This window comes from Procambarus clarkii, chromosome 12 (assembly GCF_040958095.1).
Source record: "Procambarus clarkii isolate CNS0578487 chromosome 12, FALCON_Pclarkii_2.0, whole genome shotgun sequence".
NCBI lineage: Eukaryota > Metazoa > Arthropoda > Malacostraca > Decapoda > Cambaridae > Procambarus > Procambarus clarkii.
In genome coordinates this window covers 13,643,939-13,666,878 of record NC_091161.1, presented here as the reverse complement: position 1 = coordinate 13,666,878, position 22,940 = coordinate 13,643,939, and the positions used below count along the sequence as shown (strand labels likewise).

The following is a 22,940-nucleotide window of genomic DNA, read 5'->3' as shown; positions in this document are numbered from 1 at the left end:
TTGACCGTTTTCTTGACGGGAAACCCTTAAGCGTCTTCGTTTTTGGCTACAATATATTAATCAGAGGAGTTTAAAAAATGTCAAAGCAATCGGTGAAGAACTTTCGGAGATTACAACGTGTCTTGCTTTTACGTGCAATAGATGGCGCTGTTAAAAACAACATTTTTTTTACCTGTCACAGGTGCGTGGCATGTATATAGTAGGTATTTTAATAACTTTGAATGATTTCGTATCAGCTCGCCTTGTGCCCACAATTCAAAAATATACAAATATATTTAACAGTAGAGTTTCAAAAACAAAAGGAAATTAGAAGCATAGCATAATGTCCATTTTTATTTTGAAATTCTCTGAATAACAATATCAAGATTAATAAAAAAAAATAATATTTTATATTCCAAGTTTGTTCATATGGCGTTGAGAAAGTCTCAAGGAAGCCCAATAGCTTGAAGCTGTTCTGATTCTTTGCATCCCCCATAACAAAAAAGAAGCCTCGGTTATTTAGAAGAAGCTTTGCCTATAGTGAATATGAAACCACTTCGGTCGGGAATATGGAACAAGCTTCATTCGCTTCTCGAAATACAACATCCAATACGTTCATACAGGCATGCACACACATATACAGACATCCAAAATACATATATACATTCCCACGCGTACATACACATATTCAACTATCATTGCTCTTGTATATCAAGGTTTCTTGCACTGTGTATATGTTTAAACAAACTCATCATCATTCCCCTGTCCCCCCAACCCGATAAAAATCCGCATATATGTCCATACACACACATTCATTCTTATATAAATATATAAAACATGATATGAGGAGCGGAAAATTAACATTATCTCATCAAACAGCCAAAAATGATTGAGGACGGAATGTGAACAAGTATTGCAAATAAGTTGCCATAATCTGGCAAATTGCACAAGCAAAACAAAAAAATTTAAAACACATCACATGAAATAGTTTAAATAATTTAGTTATTCCATAAATCAGTAAAAAAAAAAAATTAACGAAAAAATGTCTGATAACACCAGAACCAACTTTGAAATCACGAACAAGAATAGTCTGAAACCTCAGGTAGAGGTATATATATATATATATATATATATATATATATATATATATGGCTTTTTTAATACATACAAATTGCCCATACACATACAAATTTATAAAGCCTTGGGTCAGGCGGTTACTACGATACAATTGAGAGCCCTGTTGAACCGTTGTTACATAGCGATTGCTACCGCTGTTGGTCCGTTGTTCAAGCTATCCATCATCACTGACACTGACACAGCTTTGACACATGTCCTGTTGACAAACTGTGTCAACAGGACATTGCGACAATTTAGTATATACACAAATTATTTGTCAAAGTTTTGCACTGTAAGATATTGCAAGGGCTGACTCAACTAAAAACACAGTATGTCTGTGTTGCATATTGTGTCTATGTTAAGTCTTTCTGCATGTTGTCTTATGTATGTACTTGCCATATGTGAATGTTTATAATACGATGTATCATGCAGGATGAGGCTGAGTTGAGTGTGGTTGTGTCTTTTGTGTATTATGCAGATTCATATTACATATTTCCTCTGTTATATGACAAGTTCGTCTACAAGTGGATGTGAAGGCAAGTGTTTTCCCCCAACCAAAGAGGTTTAAAAGAAGTCACAAGCATCATTTATTGAGAAAAATGTAACTTCGACGTGACCGAGTTGGTCTGGTCATGCCCCGTCTCCTGTCTCTCCCTAATTTACACTACTTTGAAAGTTATGTTAAAACAAATAAGTTATCACCGCTATAAATAGTATTTTCTCAACACTAAAACTACAAAAAATTGTTAAAAATTTCGCTATATTATGATGTATTTTAATTAACAAGAAGTTTAATTTTTGATTGCTTATACCATTACAAATTTAAACCAAAAAAATAATTATGGAAATATTATTAAAATAAACCTATGTTACACACTAAATAATTATTGTTAAATAATCCTGCACAATAATATCTTAACGATTCAACATCAATTCCACAGAATAAACACAAATGCTAAATTACTCTAACTATAAACGTTAATTAACATTATTATACAAAAGCCGAATAAACATCTAATAAGCCTCTCAGTGGCTGTCAGCTGCGCTCTCATAATCACAGCAAAAGAAAAACTAAAATAAACACCCATTTCATCTCCCAAACAGGTCGAACTCGGAAAGATAATCTTTACGGGTTATTCATGCCCGTGCCACCTCCTGGCTGCCTGAATCTCGATCAATCAAAGAAAACGTTTCAACGAAGGACGTTAAATACAGAGAACTATAAACATGGTGAGAGAGTAAACAAGTTATCGATCAATTTAAGGAGAAGATCGCTGACTTGAGGTAACTTGAAGCTCTACGGGACAGAGACGACAATAACTTGAGTTACGACTCGAGTTGCGATTGTCGGAGAGGAAAGAAGAGCGTAAATCGAAGGCTCCTGAAGTCACCAAATGGTGGTAATACACAAGAGGATCAGTCTTCTAGTGAAGATCTAAACATTCGCTGTTGCATGTTTGAGAGTGTGGCTGTAGTCGAGTGTTGAATGTATATGGAAGTGTTTCTGGCTGGGTGTTTCATGTTCGGAAGTGATTTGGTCCGGATACTACATGATTGGGGATTGATTATTTAGTTCAATGTTACACATTTGGTAATGACATGCTAGGATGTTGCACCTTTGGAAGTGATTCTTAGTCAGGTGTTGCATGATCGAGTAAACTTTGAGTTGAGTTTACTTATTTAGAAATAACCCTTTTCCAAATTTTGGAGTTTAAGGAAACTTGCATGTTTGAATAGGACTCTAGATGGTAACCTAGTCATTTTTTACTATAAAAAATGATTCAATACTGAATATTAGAGTAATAAATGTTAATAATTTTACAGTAAATCGGAATCATTAAACAATTTTAAATATAAATTGAATAACTTTAAAGTGATGACAAGAAATTATTATATGTTGAACAATATTACATAAATGCTTGATAATTCTATCTAAATGTCGATGAAAATGTTACATAATTGATACATTATATTACCTAATAATTTAGCATAAAATATTCGAAATATCGGGTCAGGTTTTGCCTCAACCAACATATTACACAAATAATATATTAATACTGACAATTAGGTAAAAGAATATATGTAAATAACAAGGTAAATTCTCACATACAAGTTTTTTTTCGATGGGCAAATTCTTCATCTATATTTTAATGATGTGATATATTGGACTTTTTTCCTCCAATAACACATTGGACTTTTCCTTCCTGCTAGCTTAATGACGACTCTTATTTACAATTTTTGGACTTGTTTGAGAACATTTGAGCCTATATGCAGCAGGCCTAGTTATTTTAATACACTTGAGTTTACTTCCGAATGTTATTTTCCACAGGGAAATGATAAGAGTAATTTATAGGCCCTAATATCACTTCAGCTTGTGCTTGGAACGTTTTTATTCACCTGGGTTTATGGACTGAACAATGAACTTACGAACCCTTGGAATGCATGCCAATACAGTGTAGCTGTATATGCTGCCTAGCTATCTATTAAGTATAGCTCTAAAATCTATAAATTATAGATATGAATAAGTTGAAAAACTTTCAGGAGAAAGGTAACTCTTTTGAAAGGTTGAACACTTGGAAAGTATCATGCCCAAAGGCAAGAAAGTAATGCACCAAAATTCAAGAAAGTAGTTACCCTATAAGAGATATTTGATTTTTTAAAAAAGAAAACCATATTTTATGTTAAGCAATTCTGTCTTTTTCAGGCATGATACGTTTACTACAGAACTGTGTTTACATAAACCAAATATGCAACTGTAAATGGGCAATTTGTAACGTACGAAATAAAAACAAAACACTATCAACATGGTTCCACCAGCTGATCACTCACATGGAAAAGAAAACGGGAAAGAGGAAGCAAAACTATTTTAAGTTTCGACCATTCGTACATATTGGGGAACCGCGTCGCGGGTTCCAATACGCATTCTAATTTATGGCTCTAGATGTTCGAGGCCGCTGGCGTCAGGCCAGGGGGGGTTCGACGCCCAACTAACGCTATACAAATATGTACACATCTAACACCTTGTACCATCAATCGAAGCAAATCAATAGGAACCTAATAACTAATAGCGCACCAGATATTTTTGAGTGTGTACGAGCGTGTATGTGTGTGTGTGTAGGCGTGTGTGGGCGTGTGTGTGTGTGTGTGTGTGTGTGTGGGCGTGTGTGTGTGTGTGTGTGTGGGCGTGTTTGTAATACGTTTTTGAGTGCATAGAAGTGGTACTGGAGCACTTGACAACAGTTTATTTACAGGTAATGTTTGGGGAGGTACCAACATATAAGATGGCGTCAGTGTGGTGTCAGTGTGGCGTCAGTGTGGCGTCAGTGTGGTGTCAGTGTAGCGTCAGTGTGGTGTCAATGTAGCGGTGCTACTAGTGAAAATAAAGGTACTGAGGATACGAATTGCAGGAGAGGGGTAAATCTACCCCCAGGTTATGCAGGTAGGCACGCCCGTGGCCCTGTCGAGCCTGAAGGTCTGGCCCTGAGGGCACGGCCCCTGCAGGAAATGTTGATAGCACTTGCCGTCGCTCTCCCAGAAGTGAGTTGTCATATCGGCGTGACAGTCGCATGTCATTCGCCCGGTTTGGGGGTTCTCCACCACCAGCTGGCCGTCAGGGCACGGCCCGGCTGTCAGGCGTTCGTAGCACGTTTTCGAATCTTCGTGCAGCACGTGAGAGGTGAAGCAGTTGCATTCGGTGTGGCCGGATGTCTTATTGAAGCTGAAATACATGCCAACGGGACATGGCCCGATGGAATGTTGTTCGTAGCATAAATTGTCGTCATTCCAGTAATACGGCGTCCATTCCTTGCGGCAGTGGCAGCCGGATATACCCGTGTTGGTGTCCAGATAGAAGAGCTGGCCAAGGGGACATGGACCGCGAGAATACTGGCGGTAACACCGCTCGTCAGCGGTCCAGTAGAACCAGTTGTCGAACCGCGCGCACTGCTCCTTGCGTTGACAGACAGCGACGCCTGGCTGGGAGAACACGAGCCAATCTCCGAGTTGACAGGGCCCTCTCGAGTACGGCTCGTAGCAATGACCGTCGGCGGTGGTGACATTTCCCGGCAGACACTTGCACTCGGTCTTGAGTGTGTCGAGATTGCGCAAGTAGCAATTAATGCCTTCGTTGCAAGCGGTCTGGTCGCAGGGTCCGGCGGTGTTGAGAGGATAGCAAGTGCCATCTTCCTCCAGCATATAGCCATCCCGGCATTCGCAGACGGGCTGCAGCGTGCGGTAGTCGAATTTAAGCAGATGGCCCTTGGGGCACGGCCCTTGCTCGTAGAGCGGATAGCACAGGCCGTCGGCCGGGTAGAAATGCATGACGAACTCGGCCGAGCAGGAGCAGAATCCATCGGTGCCCGGACCACGCCCCATGTACAGCTCTCCGACGGCGCAGGGCCCTTGTGTGTACTCTTGGTAGCAGGCGCCATCTGTCCACATCGCCCAGAATCCGGGACATCTGCAACACAAGGATATATTACAATAATGTAGATGCTTCGTCCTAGTGTGGATAACATAGGCAAGTCAGCTGTGTACATGACACACGCAAGCCAGCTGTGTGCATGACACACGCAAGCCAGCTGTGTGCATGACACACGCAAGCCAGCTGTATTTTCTACACAGGCAAGACAGCTGTGTGCATGACACACGCAAGCCAGCTGTGTGCATGACACACGCAAGCCAGCTATATCTTCTACACAGGCAAGACAGCTGTGTGCATGACACACGCAAGCCAGCTGTGTGCATGACACACGCAAGCCAGCTGTGTGCATGACACACGCAAGCCAGCTATATCTTCTACACAGGCAAGACAGCTGTGTGCATGACACACGCAAGCCAGCTGTGTACATGACACACGCAAGCCAGCTATATCTTCTACACAGGCAAGACAGCTGTGTACAGGACACAAGCAGGAAGCATGATACATTGACCCTGCCGTAACACAAGCAACCATCAGCATTCATTTATCTTGCAATTTGCACTTCAGGACATTGCATCACTCTCTAAATAACCAAACTACTTGTAAACATTATTAAACAAGCTGTAACTGACTCATGGCAATTGGATATTTACCAACACCTGAGGACTCTGGCCAACATATGCTGGATGCACAGATGTTGGTACAGTGTGGGAGGTGTTTGATATATGATGTTAGTGTGACACGTGTTTGATACACGACTTGGGGCCGTGTGACAGGTGTTTGATATTCGACTGGGGCAGTGTGACACGTGTTTGATACATGATGTTAGTGTGTCAGGTGTTTGATACACGACTGGTTCAGTGTGACACATGTTGGGTACATGACTGGTAGAGTGAGACACATACTTGACACACAACACACACTCACTGACACTGACAACTTGAGAGCATCGCAAAACAGAGCCCCACATCAGGATACATTCACACATACCAAACGTAATATGTATCCCACTTTACCACAACCTTACGCGAATGATCGCTTTGTTGTACCTAATACAGCCTGTATGATACAGCCGAGGCAGATTATTTAGAGTGTGTGAGAGTGAAGAGCATAGTTCAGCGTGTGGGGGCACTTTAATGCCTGTGGAATGCTGTAGTCTTTGTAGCATTTAATGCACTCTATGTATAGTTACAGCATTGTCGGATACAACGGATGTGGGTTTGATATGTTTAGAAGTGGGATTGGGTGGTTATAGATAGGAGCTGCCTCGTATGGGCCAATAGGCCTTCTGCAGTTACCTTGTTCTTATGTTCTATATTCTTATGTTATGTAACACTATGTAAGTACAGTAGTGTGTGTTGTATTAGCTACTTTGTGTGTTGTAGTTAATGTTGTAACTACTAATGTTGCTGTTGAATCATGTGTGTTCAAATCGTTTATATGTGATTGAACTATGTGTGTAAATCATTTAGCTGTGGAGGCGAGGAGTCACAATAACGTGGCTAAAGTAAGTTGACCAGACCACACACTAGAAGGTGAAGGGACGACGACGTTTCGGTCCGTCCTGGACCATTCTCAAGTCGATGGTCCAGGACGGACCGAAACGTCTCGTCGTCCCTTCACTTTCTAGTGTGTGGTCTGGCCAACATTTAGCTATGGTATTGGTTAGTGTGTGTGGCGAGGAATGGAATTGCAATTTAAATAAGTTTATTGAAGTATAAATAGACATAAAGGAAGCCCAAGTCTCCCACGTTTGACCTCACGCTGTCACCCACTCAGCCAAAGTCAACCAGGGGTCAACAAGGGTCAACCAGGGGTCAAGACTGACCTGCATTCAGCGTGACCTGATGCGTTAGCCGCTAACTGTTGGCCGGGGTTACAAGGCCCCAGGGTGAACTCCGGGTAGCAGAGCCCCGTGTTCGGCCAGTAGACGTGGTAATCGGCGCAGACGCAGTCCTGTTTCCCATCCACCACCACGGCTTCGAATCCCTCTGGACACTGCTTCAGTGGCCGCTCACGGGCCGGGCCTGCGCTAGCGGACGCGGCCAGCGCCATCACCACCATCACTAATGAGAACATCCTGCAAAAATTGGACATTTTAACTCATTTATTCAAAAACAAACAAATCTTATAACATAAAAATTGCATTAATCAATTGCGAATGTTGAAGAATGTCTATATTTATTCATGTATGCACATGTGATATTCTACTGTTTTTTTTTTTTTGCATTTTGTGTTCCATAAAAAGGTTGAAGTCATGAATTCTGAAGCCATATTCACAAAAGCACTTACGCAAGCACATACGAACCAGTACATCTTTTCTCAATCTTTGGCGGCTTTGGTTACAATTATTAAACAGTTAATGAGCTCCGAAGCACCAGGAGGCTGTTTATAACAATAACAACAGTTGATTGGCAAGTTTTCATGCTTGTAAACTGTTTAATAAATGTAACCAAAGCCGTCAAAGATTGAGGAAAGATGTACACGTTCGTAAGTGCTTGCGTAACTGCTTCGTGAATCTGGCCCCAGGTTCGTAAGTGCTTTCGTGAATCTGGCCCCTGGCCTGCGGCTTGAGGTCAGAATTAGTATACGCTCAAGAGGAATTCGAGCCTTAGAGGCGCAGTCAAATTCGGAAAGATATTCAACAAAGTTGTGGTTAATTATGGCTTTGGACGGTATGGGATTCAGACGGCTTAATATTAAGTTTGGTGTATGGGACGACGAGAGATGATTGGACTGGTGTGGATTATCCAGTCTTGGTACAAAGGCTAACTGTCGGGACTCGATTTATGGCCACATTTGATGCAGTTTCCCCCCTCCCACCCCACGTTAAGTCAGTGGAGTGGAGGGGGGAAACTGCATCAAATTGGAAACTTTACCCTTTTATTTATTTATTTATATACAAAAAGGTACATTGGCTTTGTGAGGATACATATCATGGTATTTACAATCTTGTAAAGCCACTAGTACGCGCAGCTGTTCGATTCCTTTGGTAAAGTTCCTTGTGATTAGATGGTAGTCTTTGATAAACTATGTGTTAAGACGGTATAGCCTTTGATAAACTGTTACGTGTTAAAATGGAAGCCTTTGCTAAAATTCACAGATGGTAGCTGGCATTCTTGAATGTTACGCTGCTTAAATATATTAGCAAAAATACAAAACTTATCTAAGATCAAATTTATTATTTATTTATTTATTTATTTATTTATATACAAGAAGGTACATTGGGTTTGAGAGAATACATAGCATAGTATTTACAATCTTGTAAAGCCACTAGTACGCGCAGCGTTTCGGGCAGATACTTAATACTTAAATAATAATACTTAATACTTAAATAAACCAAATTTTACAGACGTCAGGTGAGGCAGCGTACATTTGATTTTGATTTGTTAACGATTTTAAATAATTTGTCTCAAATGAAATATCTAAACTATTTAAAACAGAAAATAATACTACTTAGGCTTACCATGCACTCACATACACAATCTTAGAGGTTAATTTAGGACCCGGAGCCGGTGGCAGTGTTTTGAACTATGTGGAAACATAAATCCAACAGTTCAATTTCTTTATTATGCACCCCATACCCATCCCGTTGGCAGCGGTGGAAAGGGTTTGCAGTTACACAATACCCAGTAGGATGCAACAATGTGGTATTGTGACTCGAGTGTCAAAATGATACGACTTGATGAGTAGAATATCACAGTCTACGGGATCGCCATAGCCCGTGCTACTTGGAATTTTTTGTTCCAGGTAGCGAATCTTTAACAACAACAACAACAACAACAGAGTTCTCTCTCTCTCTCTCTCTCTCTCTCTCTCTCTCTCTCTCTCTCTGTCTCTCTGTCTCTCTGTCTCTCTGTCTCTCTGTCTCTCTGTCTCTCTCTCTGTCTCTCTGTCTCTCTGTCTCTCTCTCTCTCTCTCTCTCTCTCTCTCTCTCTCTCTCTCTCTCTCTCTCTCTCTCTCTCTCTGTCTCTCTGTCTCTCTCTCTCTCTCTCTCTCTCTCTCTCTCTCTCTGGAAAGTACATTCACTTCTACTTTTCCAACTTTTGTTTTTGCTTGGGTCTGGCAAACAACATTCACATCAAGTCTACTTTTACAGCTGTTCTTGTTTTATGAGTCTTGGCGTCAGCTGCAGGTCCAGGTCGACCGCTGTGATCTTCACATTTGCCGGTTGGTTCAGCGAACTTTACTGAGAGCCCAATCGCTACGGCTGTTGATGTTGGTGGTGTAGTTTTTGCAGGTTTTGCACATCCTCGGCTGATTACTCGATCTCCATGGGCCATGACAGTGAAGAGTTGGGATATTTGGTTTGATGTTAACTGCTTGGTAAGCACTTTTAGGTAGGTTAGAATTGCTATAGCATTCATCTGTTATTACTGCATTCATCTGTGATTACTTCATTCATCTGTCATTACTGCATTCACCTGTGATTACTGCATTCATCTGTCATTACTTCATTCATCTGTCATTACTGCATTCACCTGTCATTACTGCATTCACCTGTCATTACTGCATTCACCTGTCATTACTGCATTCACCTGTTATTACTTCATTCATCTGTCATTACTGCATTCACCTGTTATTACTTCATTCACCTGTCATTACTGCATCCACCTGTCATTACTGCATTCACCTGTCATCACTGCATCCACCTGTCATTACTGCATCCACCTGTCATTACTTCATCCACCTGTCATTACTGCATCCACCTGTCATTACTGCATCCACCTGTCATTACTTCATCCACCTGTCATTACTTCATCCACCTGTCATTATTTCATCCACCTGTCATTACTTCATCCACCTGTCATTACTTCATCCACCTGTCATTACTTCATCCACCTGTCATTACTTCATCCACCTGTCATTACTTCATCCACCTGTCATCACTGCATCCACCTGTCATCACTGCATCCACCTGTCATTACTGCATCCACCTGTCATTACTTCATCCACCTGTCATTACTTCATCCACCTGTCATTACTGCATCCACCTGTCATCACTGCATCCACCTGTCATCACTGCATCCACCTGTCATTACTGCATCCACCTGTCATTACTTCATCCACCTGTCATTACTGCATCCACCTGTCATTACTGCATCCACCTGTCATTACTGCATTCACCTGTCATCACTGCATCCACCTGTCATTACTGCATCCACCTGTCATCACTGCATCCACCTGTCATCACTGCATCCACCTGTCATTACTGCATCCACCTGTCATTACTGCATCCACCTGTCATTACTTCATCCACCTGTCATTACTTCATCCACCTGTCATTACTTCATCCACCTGTCATTACTTCATCCACCTGTCATTACTTCATCCACCTGTCATTACTTCATCCACCTGTCATTACTTCATCCACCTGTCATTACTTCATCCACCTGTCATCACTGCATCCACCTGTCATCACTGCATCCACCTGTCATCACTGCATCCACCTGTCATTACTGCATCCACCTGTCATTACTGCATCCACCTGTCATTACTTCATCCACCTGTCATTACTTCATCCACCTGTCATTACTTCATCCACCTGTCATTACTTCATCCACCTGTCATTACTGCATCCACCTGTCATCACTGCATCCACCTGTCATTACTGCATCCACCTGTCATTACTGCATCCACCTGTCATTACTGCATCCACCTGTCATCACTGCATCCACCTGTCATTACTGCATCCACCTGTCATCACTGCATCCACCTGTCATCACTGCATCCACCTGTCATTACTTCATCCACCTGTCAGTCCCAGAACTAAGAGGAATGACTCACAGAACTCACAATAATGTAATATATCAAATGAACAAGTCCACAAGGGCCGTTATCTTGAGGTTATCTTGAGATGATTTCGGGGCTTTAGTGTCCCCGCGGCCCGGTCCTCGACCAGGCCTCCACCCCCAGGAAGCAGCCCGTGACAGCTGACTAACTCCCAGGTACCTATTTACTGCTAGGTAACAGGGGCATTCAGGGTGAAAGAAACTTTGCCCATTTGTTTCTGCCTCGTGCGGGAATCGAACCCGCGCTACAGAATTACGAATCCTGCGCGCTATCCACCAGGCTACGAGGCCCCCTTGATGTGATGACAGTTCGAACCTACTCAAGGGATGATCCCAGACACGCCTTGGTCAACTATGCCACAACATGGGCAGAAGAATTGCAACCTGGAGTGCTTCTGCTCTCACTATAGGATCCCTAAGCTTCTCCGAAGCCCAAATCGGGGTTTCACACAATCCCCCAACCATCATAAATCTGTCAATCAGATGTTCTGCCTCTTCGCCTTTACCTCAATATACTTTGTGGATAATTGTGGATTTGTTCATTTAAGAGGAATGGGTTACGAGGAAAGGCTGAGTGAACAGCTCCTCACGTCGCTGTAAAACAGAGGAGTTCGAGGAGACATGATCACCACATACAAAATTCTCAGGGGGAATTGATAGGGTAGACAAGGATGGACTATTTAATACAGGTGGCACACGAACAAGGGGACACAGGTGGAAACTTAGTACCCAGATGAGCCACAGAGACGTTAGAAAGAACTTTTTCAGTATCAGACTAGTTAGTAAATGGAATGCATTAGGCAGTGATGTGGTGGAGGCTGACTCCATACACAGTTTCAAGTGTAGATATGATAGAGCCCAATAGGCTCAGGAACGTGTACACCAGTTGATTGACGGCTGAGAGGCGGGACTAAAGAGCCAGAGCTCAACCCCCGCAAGCACAATTAGACGAGTACCCAACTTTCACCCCGGAAATGTGGTGGTCAACCACCAGGAGACACAACTTCCTTCCATTCCTCTATATCACTGTTCTTTCACCTTCCCTTTGACCCCTCCCTCCCTTTCCCTTCCCTTAACCCCTTCCCCTATGCCTCTCCCTTCCCCTACCCGTGTCTCAGAGCTTCTCCTTACCTACATTGCTTATCTATCTCTATCTCCGTCTCCTATCTTGTACTAACCTCTCTCTATTCATTCTCATAAGCACCTATATCTACTACATCACTATGTTCAGCATTCGCTTAACAACTATACCGGATAAACAGTTTGTAAACGAGGTCGTTCGACGTGAGGGGGGGTCATTGCCCCCCCCCCGTATAATCTTAAAACTTTCTCCTGTTGCTTTGAGTACGAGATCGCAGCATCCATACGTGATTGGAAAGGTCTGTCGTGCAGTCCGGATGAGCGGCATCTGTTATTATCTCAGCATCCGGAGCAATTAGAGAGAAAGTTAGATGCTTCTCTCTCTGGCTTTTTTCTCAAAATCGGCTTGTTTGGTGTGAGTTGGGCTCTCATGTTATGAGAAAAATGAGTTTCAGTGTTGGTCTCGTTCGTATGTGAGGAGGAAATTACTCATACCCATCCTGTGAGTGGGAGTAGACCCACAGGATACCTCTCCTGTGAGTGGTAGTGGATTTCATACTTATCCTGTGAGGGGTAGTGGATCCCATACTCATCCTGTGGGTAGTAGTGGATCCCATACTCATCCTGTGGGTGGTAGTGGATCCCATACTCATCCTGTGAGTGGTAGTGGATCCCATACTCATCCTGTGGGTGGTAGTGGATCCCATACTCATCCTGTGAGTGGTAGTGGATCCCATACTCATCCTGTGAGTGGTAGTGGATCCCATACTCATCCTGTGAGTAGTAGTGGATTCCATACTCATCCTGTGGGTGGTAGTGGATCCCATACTCATCCTTTGAGCATTCAGGGTGAATCAAACTCTACCCATTTGTTTCCCGTCATCGCCGGGGATCGAACCCCGGTCCCCAGGATTACGAGACCTGAGTGCTGTCCACTCAGCCACCAGGCGCCCTGTAAAAACATACACCCTGTGTGTACATACATGACCACTAAAATAAGTGTTCATTTGTATATTATTAAAGTGTAGGAAGCATTCATACTTCATATCTTCTTTGGCGTGTGAAGACACAGAAAACTGTATGAGGGATAACTATTAAATAGTCATTATGTCCGTCTTGAACCCGTCACCCTGCAAAATAGTCCTCCGGTTCCACGATGGGGCTGAGACGTTTCACAATGCAACTAGTTCCAAACTTTCCTCTTACATAAATAGATATCACAGACTTGGAGCAACAGCCAGTAGATATCTACTCCAAGGCTTCTAAAACTCCTTTTGTAAGTATATTTATGTTGACCAGACCACACACTAGAAGGTGAAAGGACGACGACGTTTCGGTCCGTCCTGGACCATTCTCAAATCGATGAATATGTAAGTTAAAAAAATATAATTCTCAAGTCATCGACTTGAGAATGGTTTAGGACGGACCGAAACGTCGTCGTCGTCCCTTCACCTTCTAGTGTGTGGTCTGGTCAACATACTTCAGCCACGTTATTGCGACAAGTTGTCGAAGTTGTTTACAGAACGTGACAGCCTTCTGACAGTCCGTTCTAGGAAAAAGCTGTTGAGAATTTCCTTTTTGACAGAGGGTTCCAAGGGATATCCATCTGTTTATTCACCTATCTACTGTCTATCACTATCTCTGTCTACCTCTATGTCTGTTTCTGTCTCTTGTCTCCGTCTGCCTTTCCTCTTACAAAATATAATTGTCTAATTATTTCGAATCTGTTAAAAAGAGGAATAGTTACCCCTTACTCCGGTGAAGGTCTTTACCTTGAGAAAGTCTTGACGTTGTGTGAGAATATTCGTGTGTTTTATGTAAGTACGGACAAATTAATGATAGCAGAAAATTTCTGTAAATATTCTCGCAATTATTAAATAATTGTGCATATTATCATAAAAACAAAAAATGCATTAAAAAGTTAGTTTTGAAAATATTTAGCTGTGTAGCCGGCTAGAAGTGCCCCAAAAAATCGCCGTGGAGGAACTGATTCTGTTCCTTGGCTTGCTGTTCCGTTTGGAATTCTAGCGATTTTGACTAGCCTATGTCCACCCCCTACCCCAGAACCTTCACTCTGCCAATTTTGGTGAGACTAGCCCTAACCGTGTGGCCTCCAAGGCTCCAACTTTGAACAGAGAAACAGGAATTCTTTGGTATTTTATCAGAAATTTAGCTTGCAGAAAAAGTTTCCGTGACTGTCTTGGGAAAGATCCTTCATAAAGTCACTTTCCCAAGTTGCTGTTAAAACTTGATAAGTGTCTTTCTTGTTTCCAAGTAAAACATTTAAGTATGCACTACAGGGAACGCCCCTCGAAGATCAATTACGCCTCTGAGAAGGTCTTTTTAGCTCGAGGAAAGACTTCGCTAGCATACAGCAGTCAGGACAAACTGGACTTGGGTGTTGTCCTCTTAACTAGGACCGAACAAAGGAAATCGAGTCGTATATCACAGTCTAATTACCTCCTGAAACTCTAGCGGTGTTTCCAGTTTTCAGAGCGAGAGAGTTGTACTGGAAAAACCAGGGGCCAGATTCACGAAGCAGTTACGCAAGCACTTACGAACCTGGGGCCAGATTCACGAAGCAGTTACGCAAGCATTTACGAACCTGGGGCCAGATTCACGAAGCAGTTACGCAAGCATTTACGAACCTGGGGCCAGATTCACGAAGCAGTTACGCAAGCATTTACGAACCTGGGGCCAGATTCCCGAAGCAGTTATGCAAGCACTTACGAACCTGGGGCCAGATTCATGAAGCAGTTACGCAAGCACTTACGAACGTGTACATCTTTCCTCAATCTTTGACGTCTTTGGTTACATTTATTAAACAGTTTACAAGCATGAAAACTTGCCAATCATCTGTTGTTATTGTTATAAACAGCCTGCTCTGTTTAAGGGAACTCTGTGGAGAAAACGCCAAGCCATTACGACAATATAGCACTGGGAAGGGGTCAGGATAAGAATTTGGGATGGGACGGTGGGAAAGGAATGGTGCCCAACCACTTGTGGACGGTCTCGGGGGATTGAACGCCGACCTGCTTGTGAAACCAGATCTCTCTCTGTGGGATTTTCTTTCAAGATAAAGTTTCCAAAACCTTGTACCCATCTGTGTGTGTGTTAAACAATCAGATGAGTCGGCAATGAACTGATTGGCAAATCAGATGAGTTGGCAGTCATTTATCAAGGCCAGTTTAAGATTGTGACCCCCTCCCAATCCTCCCTACCGCCTGGTTTGACCTACATCGGCTATTTTCCCGTTCCCACTCTGTCTGTTCTGCAACTCTCTCCCTTCCTGTCTCTGTCTCGCTGTCTTCTGTCTATATACTTCCCCGTCCTCTGTGGCATTGACCTCTCCCGCCTCTCTCTCTGGCTTCTCATACACACACACACACACAGAGGGGGCTGGGTGGCCGAGTGGACAACGCTCTAGACTCGTGGATCTAGGGACCGGGGTTCGATTCCCCGCACCCGGTGGAGGCAGATGGGTGACAGAGTTTTCTTAATCTTGATGCATGTGTTAGCTAGTAGTAAATAGGTACCTGGGAGTTAGACAGCTGCTTAGACAGTTAGACAGTTAGACAGCTAACACAGCGAGAGTTAGACAGCTGTGTGTGTGTGTGTGTATGTGTGTGTACTCACCTAATTGTACTCACCTAATTGTGCTTGCGGGGGTTGAGCTCTGGCTCTTTGGTCCCGCCTCTCAACCGTCAATCAACTGGTGTACAGATTCCTGAGCCTATTGGGCTCTATCATATCTACATTTGAAACTGTGAATGGAGTCAGCCTCCACCACATCACTTCCTAATGCATTCCATTTGCTAACTACTCTGACACTGAAAAAGTTCTTTCTAACGTCTCTGTGGCTCATTTGGGTACTCAGCTTCCACCTGTGTCCCCTTGTTCGCGTCCCACCAGTGTTGAAAAGTTTGTCCTTGTTTACCCGGTCGATTCCCCTGAGGATTTTGTAGGTTGTGATCATGTCCCCCCTTACTCTTCTGTCTTCCAGTGTCGTGAGGTGCATTTCCCGCAGCCTTTCCTCATAACTCATGCCTCTTAGTTCTGGGACTAGTCTAGTAGCATACCTTTGGACTTTTTCCAGCTTCGTCTTGTGCTTGACAAGGTACGGGCTCCATGCTGGGGCCGCATACTCCAGGATTGGTCTTACATATGTGGTGTACAAGATTCTGAATGATTCCTTACACAGGTTCCTGAACGCCGTTCTGATGTTAGCCAGCCTCGCATATGCCGCAGACGTTATTCTCTTTATGTGGGCTTCAGGAGACAGGTTTGGTGTGATATCAACTCCTAGATCTTTCTCTCTGTCTGTTTCATTAAGTACTTCATCTCCTATTCTGTATCCTGTGCCTGGCCTCCTGTTTCCACTGCCTAGTTTCATTACTTTGCATTTACTCGGGTTGAACTTCAACAGCCATTTGTTGGACCATTCACTCAGTCTATCCAGGTCATCTTGTAGCCTCCTACTATCATCCTCTGTTTCAATCCTCCTCATAATTTTTGCATCGTCGGCAAACATTGAGAGGAACGAATCTATACCCTCTGGGAGATCATTTACATATACCAGAAACAGTATAGGTCCAAGGACTGACCCCTGCGGGACTCCACTTGTGACGTCTCGCCAATCTGAGACCTCACCCCTCACACAGACTCGTTGTCTCCTGTTGCTTAGGTATTCCTCTATCCACCGGAGTACCTTCCCTCTCACTCCAGCCTGCATCTCCAACTTTCGCACTAGCCTCTTGTGTGGCACTGTATCAAAGGCTTTCTGACAATCCAAAAATATGCAGTCTGCCCACCCTTCTCTTTCTTGCCTTATTTTTGTTGCCTGGTCGTAGAATTCAAGTAACCCTGTGAGGCAGGACCTGCCATCCCTGAACCCATGTTGATGCTGTGTTACAAAGTTCCTTCGCTCCAGATGCTCCACTAGTTTTTTTCGCACAATCTTCTCCATCAGCTTGCATGGTATGCAGGTTAGGGACACTGGCCTGTAGTTCAGTGCCTCCTGTCTATCCCCTGTACATCTTTCCTCAATCTTCGACGTCTTTGGATACATTTATTAAACAGTTTACAAGCATGAAAACTTGCCAATCAACTGTTGTTATTGTTATAAACAGCCTGCTCTGTTTAAGGGAACTCTGTGTGTGTGTGTGTGTGTGTGTGTGTGTGTATGTGTGTGTATGTGTGTGTATGTGTGTGTGTGTGTATGTGTGTGTGTGTGTGTGTGTGTGTGTGTGTGTGTGTGTGTGTGTGTGTATGTGTGTGTATGTGTATGAGGGAAAAAAATAGTAGTTAGTAACAGTTGATTGACTGATAGTTGAGAAGCGGGCCGAAAGAGCAGAGCTCGACCCCCGCAAGCTCAAATAGGTAAATACAGATTCACAGATTCACAGATTCACAGATTCACAGATTCACAATTACGAACCGGAAGACGAACATGAAGCTACAGATATATTCTGAAAAAATGGTTACTTGACGTCAATCCCAGCAAATGCAAGGTAATGAAAACGAGACAGGCTTGAGGATACTTCAATGACGGTATATAATGCGTCGGAGACAGGTAAGGCAGGTAAATAACGCTATGAAAATAGATTAACACCAGATCAATCACACACCAAGGACTCACCTAGACACAATAACATCAGCGGCACATGCATAGATGACACGCATATCTGAATTGCTTTCAGGAACCATAATAAAGACAGCTTTAAGATGCTCTAAGCTAACTCTAGCACGCCAGTACTAGAAAGCAGAGCTCTAGATCCCCCCCCCACTATCTTGAGGTTATCTTGAGATGATTTCGGGGCTTTAGTGTCCCCGCGGCCCGGTCCTCGACCAGGCCTCCACCCCCAGGAAGCAGCCCATGACAGCTGACTAACTCCCAGGTACCTATTTACTGCTAGGTAACAGGGGCATTCAGGGTGAAAGAAACTTTGCCCATTTGTTTCTGCCTCGTGCGGGAATCGAACCCGCGCCACAGAATTACGAGTCCTGCGCGCTATCCACCAGGCTACCAGGCCCCACTAGACTAGAGAAACTCTATAACTCTATAACTTCCATAAACATTGAGAATTATGTTATACAGCATGACTGAGGGAGTTAGAACGCCAATGCTGGAGGGAAAAGACAAGGTAGAGGAGACATGATCACGACATATGAGATTACAAGAGTGGCGCACAAGATGCCAAGATGAGCCACACACTGATGTATATAAACTAGACGATAGAGAACGAATGTATATATGTTATATACACATGTGGCTGTACACATGTGTATATATATGTAGATGATTATATAGGAATGTGTTTAAAAAAATTATCAAATCTCCTTTCTCGTATAATTCTTCTATTCCATCACCTCCTTTCCCATATATGATATATATTATATATATTTTTTCCATCCCACATGCCAATCACAGATTTCCTCTCACACCAACAATACATATCTGCCCCCCTCCCCCCTCCCAATCCCCCCCTCCCAATCCCCCCCTCCCACTCCCACCCTCCCACTCCCCCCCTCCCAATCCCCCCCTCCCACAAACCTTGACACACCAACATGGGAAAGATTGGGTAACACCCCCCCCAATCACGACCCCCCTCCCCCCCTAAGACAACACACCAACCTCGTTAATTATCCAACAACTCAATTAGACGTCTGCAATTAAGGAATAAGTAATTATAAACCTCACTTGCTGTAATTTAGCGGCGACGAGAAAGGTGATGTATATATATATATATATATATATATATATATATATATATATATATATATATATATATATATATATATATATATATTGTTTGTTTGTGTGTGTTTTCCGGTTTATTAAACGGACGAAGGGCCAGCCTGGCCTCAGACGAGGCTCGTTAAAGCGGCGGCCCGTCTCCCTACATGCCTATTTGTCACATTTAACATATTGTGTGTTAATAATAGGTTTGTTCTTGTGTAAATAAAATCTATTGTTGATGAGGACGGTCTGTTGTTGATGAGAACGGTCTGTTGTTGATGAAAAGGGTCTGTTGATGAGAACGGTCTGTTGTTGATGAGAACGGTCTGTTGCTGATGAGAACGGTCTGTTGCTGATGAGAACGGTCTGTTGATGATGAGAACGGTCTGTTGTTGATGAGAACGGTCTGGTGTTGATGAGAACGGTCTGTTGTTGATGAGAACGGTCTGTTGTTGATGAGAACGGTCTGTTGTTGATGAGAACGGTCTGTTGTTGATGAGAACGGTCTGTTGTTGATGAGAACGGTCTGTTGTTGATGAGAACGGTCTGTTGTTGATGAGAACGGTCTGTTGTTGATGAGAACGGTCTGTTGTTGATGAGAACGGTCTGGTGTTGATGAGAACGGTCTGTTGTTGATGAGAACGGTCTGTTGTTGATGAGAACGGTCTGTTGTTGATGAGAACGGTCTGTTGTTGATGAGAACGGTCTGTTGTTGATGAGAACGGTCTGTTGTTGATGAGAACGGTCTGTTGTTGATGAGAACGGTCTGTTGTTGATGAGAACGGTCTGTTGTTGATGAGAACGGTCTGTTGTTGATGAGAACGGTCTGTTGTTGATGAGAACGGTCTGTTGTTGATGAGAACGGTCTGTTGTTGATGAGAACGGTCTGTTGTTGATGAGAACGGTCTGTTGTTGATGAGAACGGTCTGTTGTTGATGAGAACGGCCTGGTGTTGATGAGAACGGTCTGGTGTTGATGAGAACGGCCTGGTGTTGATGAGAACGGTCTGGTGTTGATGAGAACGGTCTGTTGTTGATGAGAACGGTCTGTTGTTGATGAGAACGGTCTGTTGTTGATGAGAACGGTCTGTTGTTGATGAGAACGGTCTGTTGTTGATGAGAACGGTCTGTTGTTGATGAGAACGGTCTGTTGTTGATGAGAACGGTCTGTTGTTGATGAGAACGGTCTGTTGTTGATGAGAACGGTCTGTTGTTGATGAGAACGGTCTGTTGTTGATGAGAACGGTCTGTTGTTGATGAGAACGGTCTGTTGTTGATGAGAACGGTCTGTTGTTGATGAGAACGGTCTGTTGTTGATGAGAACGGTCTGTTGTTGATGAGAACGGTCTGTTGTTGATGAGAACGGTCTGTTGCTGATGAGAACGGTCTGTTGTTGATGAGAACGGTCTGTTGTTGATGAGAACGGTCTGTTGTTGATGAGAACTTTCTGTTGCTGATGAGAACGGTCTGTTGCTGATGAGAACGGTCTGTTGCTGATGAGAACGGTCTGTTGCTGATGAGAACGGTCTGTTGCTGATGAGAACGGTCTGTTGTTGATGAGAACGGTCTGTTGTTGATGAGAACTTTCTGTTGTTGATGAGAACTTTCTGTTGCTGATGAGAACGGTCTGTTGCTGATGAGAACGGTCTGTTGCTGATGAGAACGGTCTGTTGCTGATGAGAACGGTCTGTTGCTGATGAGAACGGTCTGTTGCTGATGAGAACGGTCTGTTGCTGATGAGAACGGTCTGTTGTTGATGAGAACGGTCTGTTGTTGATGAGAACGGTCTGTTGATGATGAGAACGGTCTGTTGCTGATGAGAACGGTCTGTTGCTGATGAGAACGGTCTGTTGCTGATGAGAACGGTCTGTTGTTGATGAGAACGGTCTGTTGTTGATGAGAACTTTCTGTTGTTGATGAGAACGGTCTGTTGTTGATGAGAACGGTCTAGTGTTGATGAGAACGGTCTGTTGCTGATGAGAACGGTCTGTTGCTGATGAGAACGGTCTGTTGTTGATGAGAACGGTCTGTTGTTGATGAGAACGGTCTGTTGTTGATGAGAACGGTCTGTTGTTGATGAGAACGGTCTGTTGCTGATGAGAACGGTCTGTTGCTGATGAGAACGGTCTGTTGTTGATGAGAACGGTCTGTTGTTGATGAGAACTTTCTGTTGTTGATGAGAACGGTCTGTTGTTGATGAGAACGGTCTAGTGTTGATGAGAACGGTCTGTTGCTGATGAGAACGGTCTGTTGCTGATGAGAACGGTCTGTTGTTGATGAGAACGGTCTGTTGTTGATGAGAACGGTCTGTTGCTGATGAGAACGGTCTGTTGTTGATGAGAACGGTCTGTTGTTGATGAGAACGGTCTGTTGCTGATGAGAACGGTCTGTTGCTGATGAGAACGGTCTGTTGTTGATGAGAACGGTCTGTTGTTGATGAGAACGGTCTGTTGTTGATGAGAACGGTCTGTTGTTGATGAGAACGGTCTGTTGTTGATGAGAACGGTCTGTTGTTGATGAGAACGGTCTGTTGTTGATGAGAACGGTCTATTGTTGATGAGAACGGTCTGTTGTTGATGAGAACGGTCTGTTGTTGATGAGAACGGTCTGTTGTTGATGAGAACGGTCTGTTGTTGATGAGAACGGTCTGTTGTTGATGAGAACTTTCTGTTGCTGATGAGAACGGTCTGTTGTTGATGAGAACGGTCTGTTGTTGATGAGAACGGTCTGTTGTTGATGAGAACGGTCTGTTGTTGATGAGAACGGTCTGTTGTTGATGAGAACGGTCTGTTGTTGATGAGAACGATCTGTTGCTGATGAGAACGATCTGTTGTTGATGAGAACTTTCTGTTGTTGATGAGAACGGTCTGTTGCTGATGAGAACGGTCTGTTGCTGATGAGAACGGTCTGTTGCTGATGAGAACGGTCTGTTGCTGATGAGAACGGTCTGTTGCTGATGAGAACGGTCTGTTGTTGATGAGAACGGTCTGTTGTTGATGAGAACTTTCTGTTGTTGATGAGAACTTTCTGTTGCTGATGAGAACGGTCTGTTGCTGATGAGAACGGTCTGTTGCTGATGAGAACGGTCTGTTGCTGATGAGAACGGTCTGTTGTTGATGAGAACGGTCTGTTGTTGATGAGAACGGTCTGTTGTTGATGAGAACGGTCTGTTGTTGATGAGAACGGTCTGTTGTTGATGAGAACTTTCTGTTGCTGATGAGAACGGTCTGTTGTTGATGAGAACGGTCTGTTGTTGATGAGAACGGTCTGTTGTTGATGAGAACGATCTGTTGCTGATGAGAACGATCTGTTGTTGATGAGAACTTTCTGTTGTTGATGAGAACGGTCTGTTGCTGATGAGAACGGTCTGTTGCTGATGAGAACGGTCTGTTGTTGATGAGAACGGTCTGTTGTTGATGAGAACGGTCTGTTGTTGATGAGAACGGTCTGTTGTTGATGAGAACTTTCTGTTGTTGATGAGAACTTTCTGTTGCTGATGAGAACGGTCTGTTGCTGATGAGAACGGTCTGTTGCTGATGAGAACGGTCTGTTGCTGATGAGAACGGTCTGTTGTTGATGAGAACGGTCTGTTGTTGATGAGAACGGTCTGTTGTTGATGAGAACGGTCTGTTGTTGATGAGAACTTTCTGTTGTTGATGAGAACGGTCTGTTGCTGATGAGAACGGTCTGTTGTTGATGAGAACGGTCTGTTGTTGATGAGAACGGTCTGTTGTTGATGAGAACGGTCTGTTGTTGATGAGAACGGTCTGTTGTTGATGAGAACGGTCTGTTGTTGATGAGAACGGTCTGTTGCT

The 22,940-nt window shown here is 43.5% G+C and overlaps 2 protein-coding genes across 3 annotated transcripts in view; one reads left to right on the top strand and one right to left on the bottom strand.

Moving 5' to 3' along the window:
• Window positions 1-320: 320 nt before the first annotated feature.
• Window positions 321-22,940, bottom strand: part of LOC123772887 (uncharacterized) — a 96,370-nt gene continuing 73,750 nt past the window's right edge. For both annotated transcript variants that reach the window (XM_069323307.1, XM_069323308.1), the window contains exons 2-3: window positions 7,344-7,595; window positions 321-5,554 (exon numbers count right to left, since the gene is read on the bottom strand). In XM_069323307.1, coding sequence (XP_069179408.1) covers window positions 4,516-5,554; window positions 7,344-7,594 — 1,290 coding nt within the window. In that variant the 5' untranslated portion in view covers window position 7,595 and the 3' untranslated portion in view covers window positions 321-4,515. The remainder of the gene's footprint in view (window positions 5,555-7,343; window positions 7,596-22,940) is intronic.
• Window positions 11,662-22,940, top strand: part of LOC138363953 (involucrin-like) — a 23,099-nt gene continuing 11,820 nt past the window's right edge. The window contains exon 1 of the mRNA XM_069323407.1: window positions 11,662-11,903. Within this exon, the coding sequence (XP_069179508.1) occupies window positions 11,662-11,903 (242 nt within the window). The remainder of the gene's footprint in view (window positions 11,904-22,940) is intronic.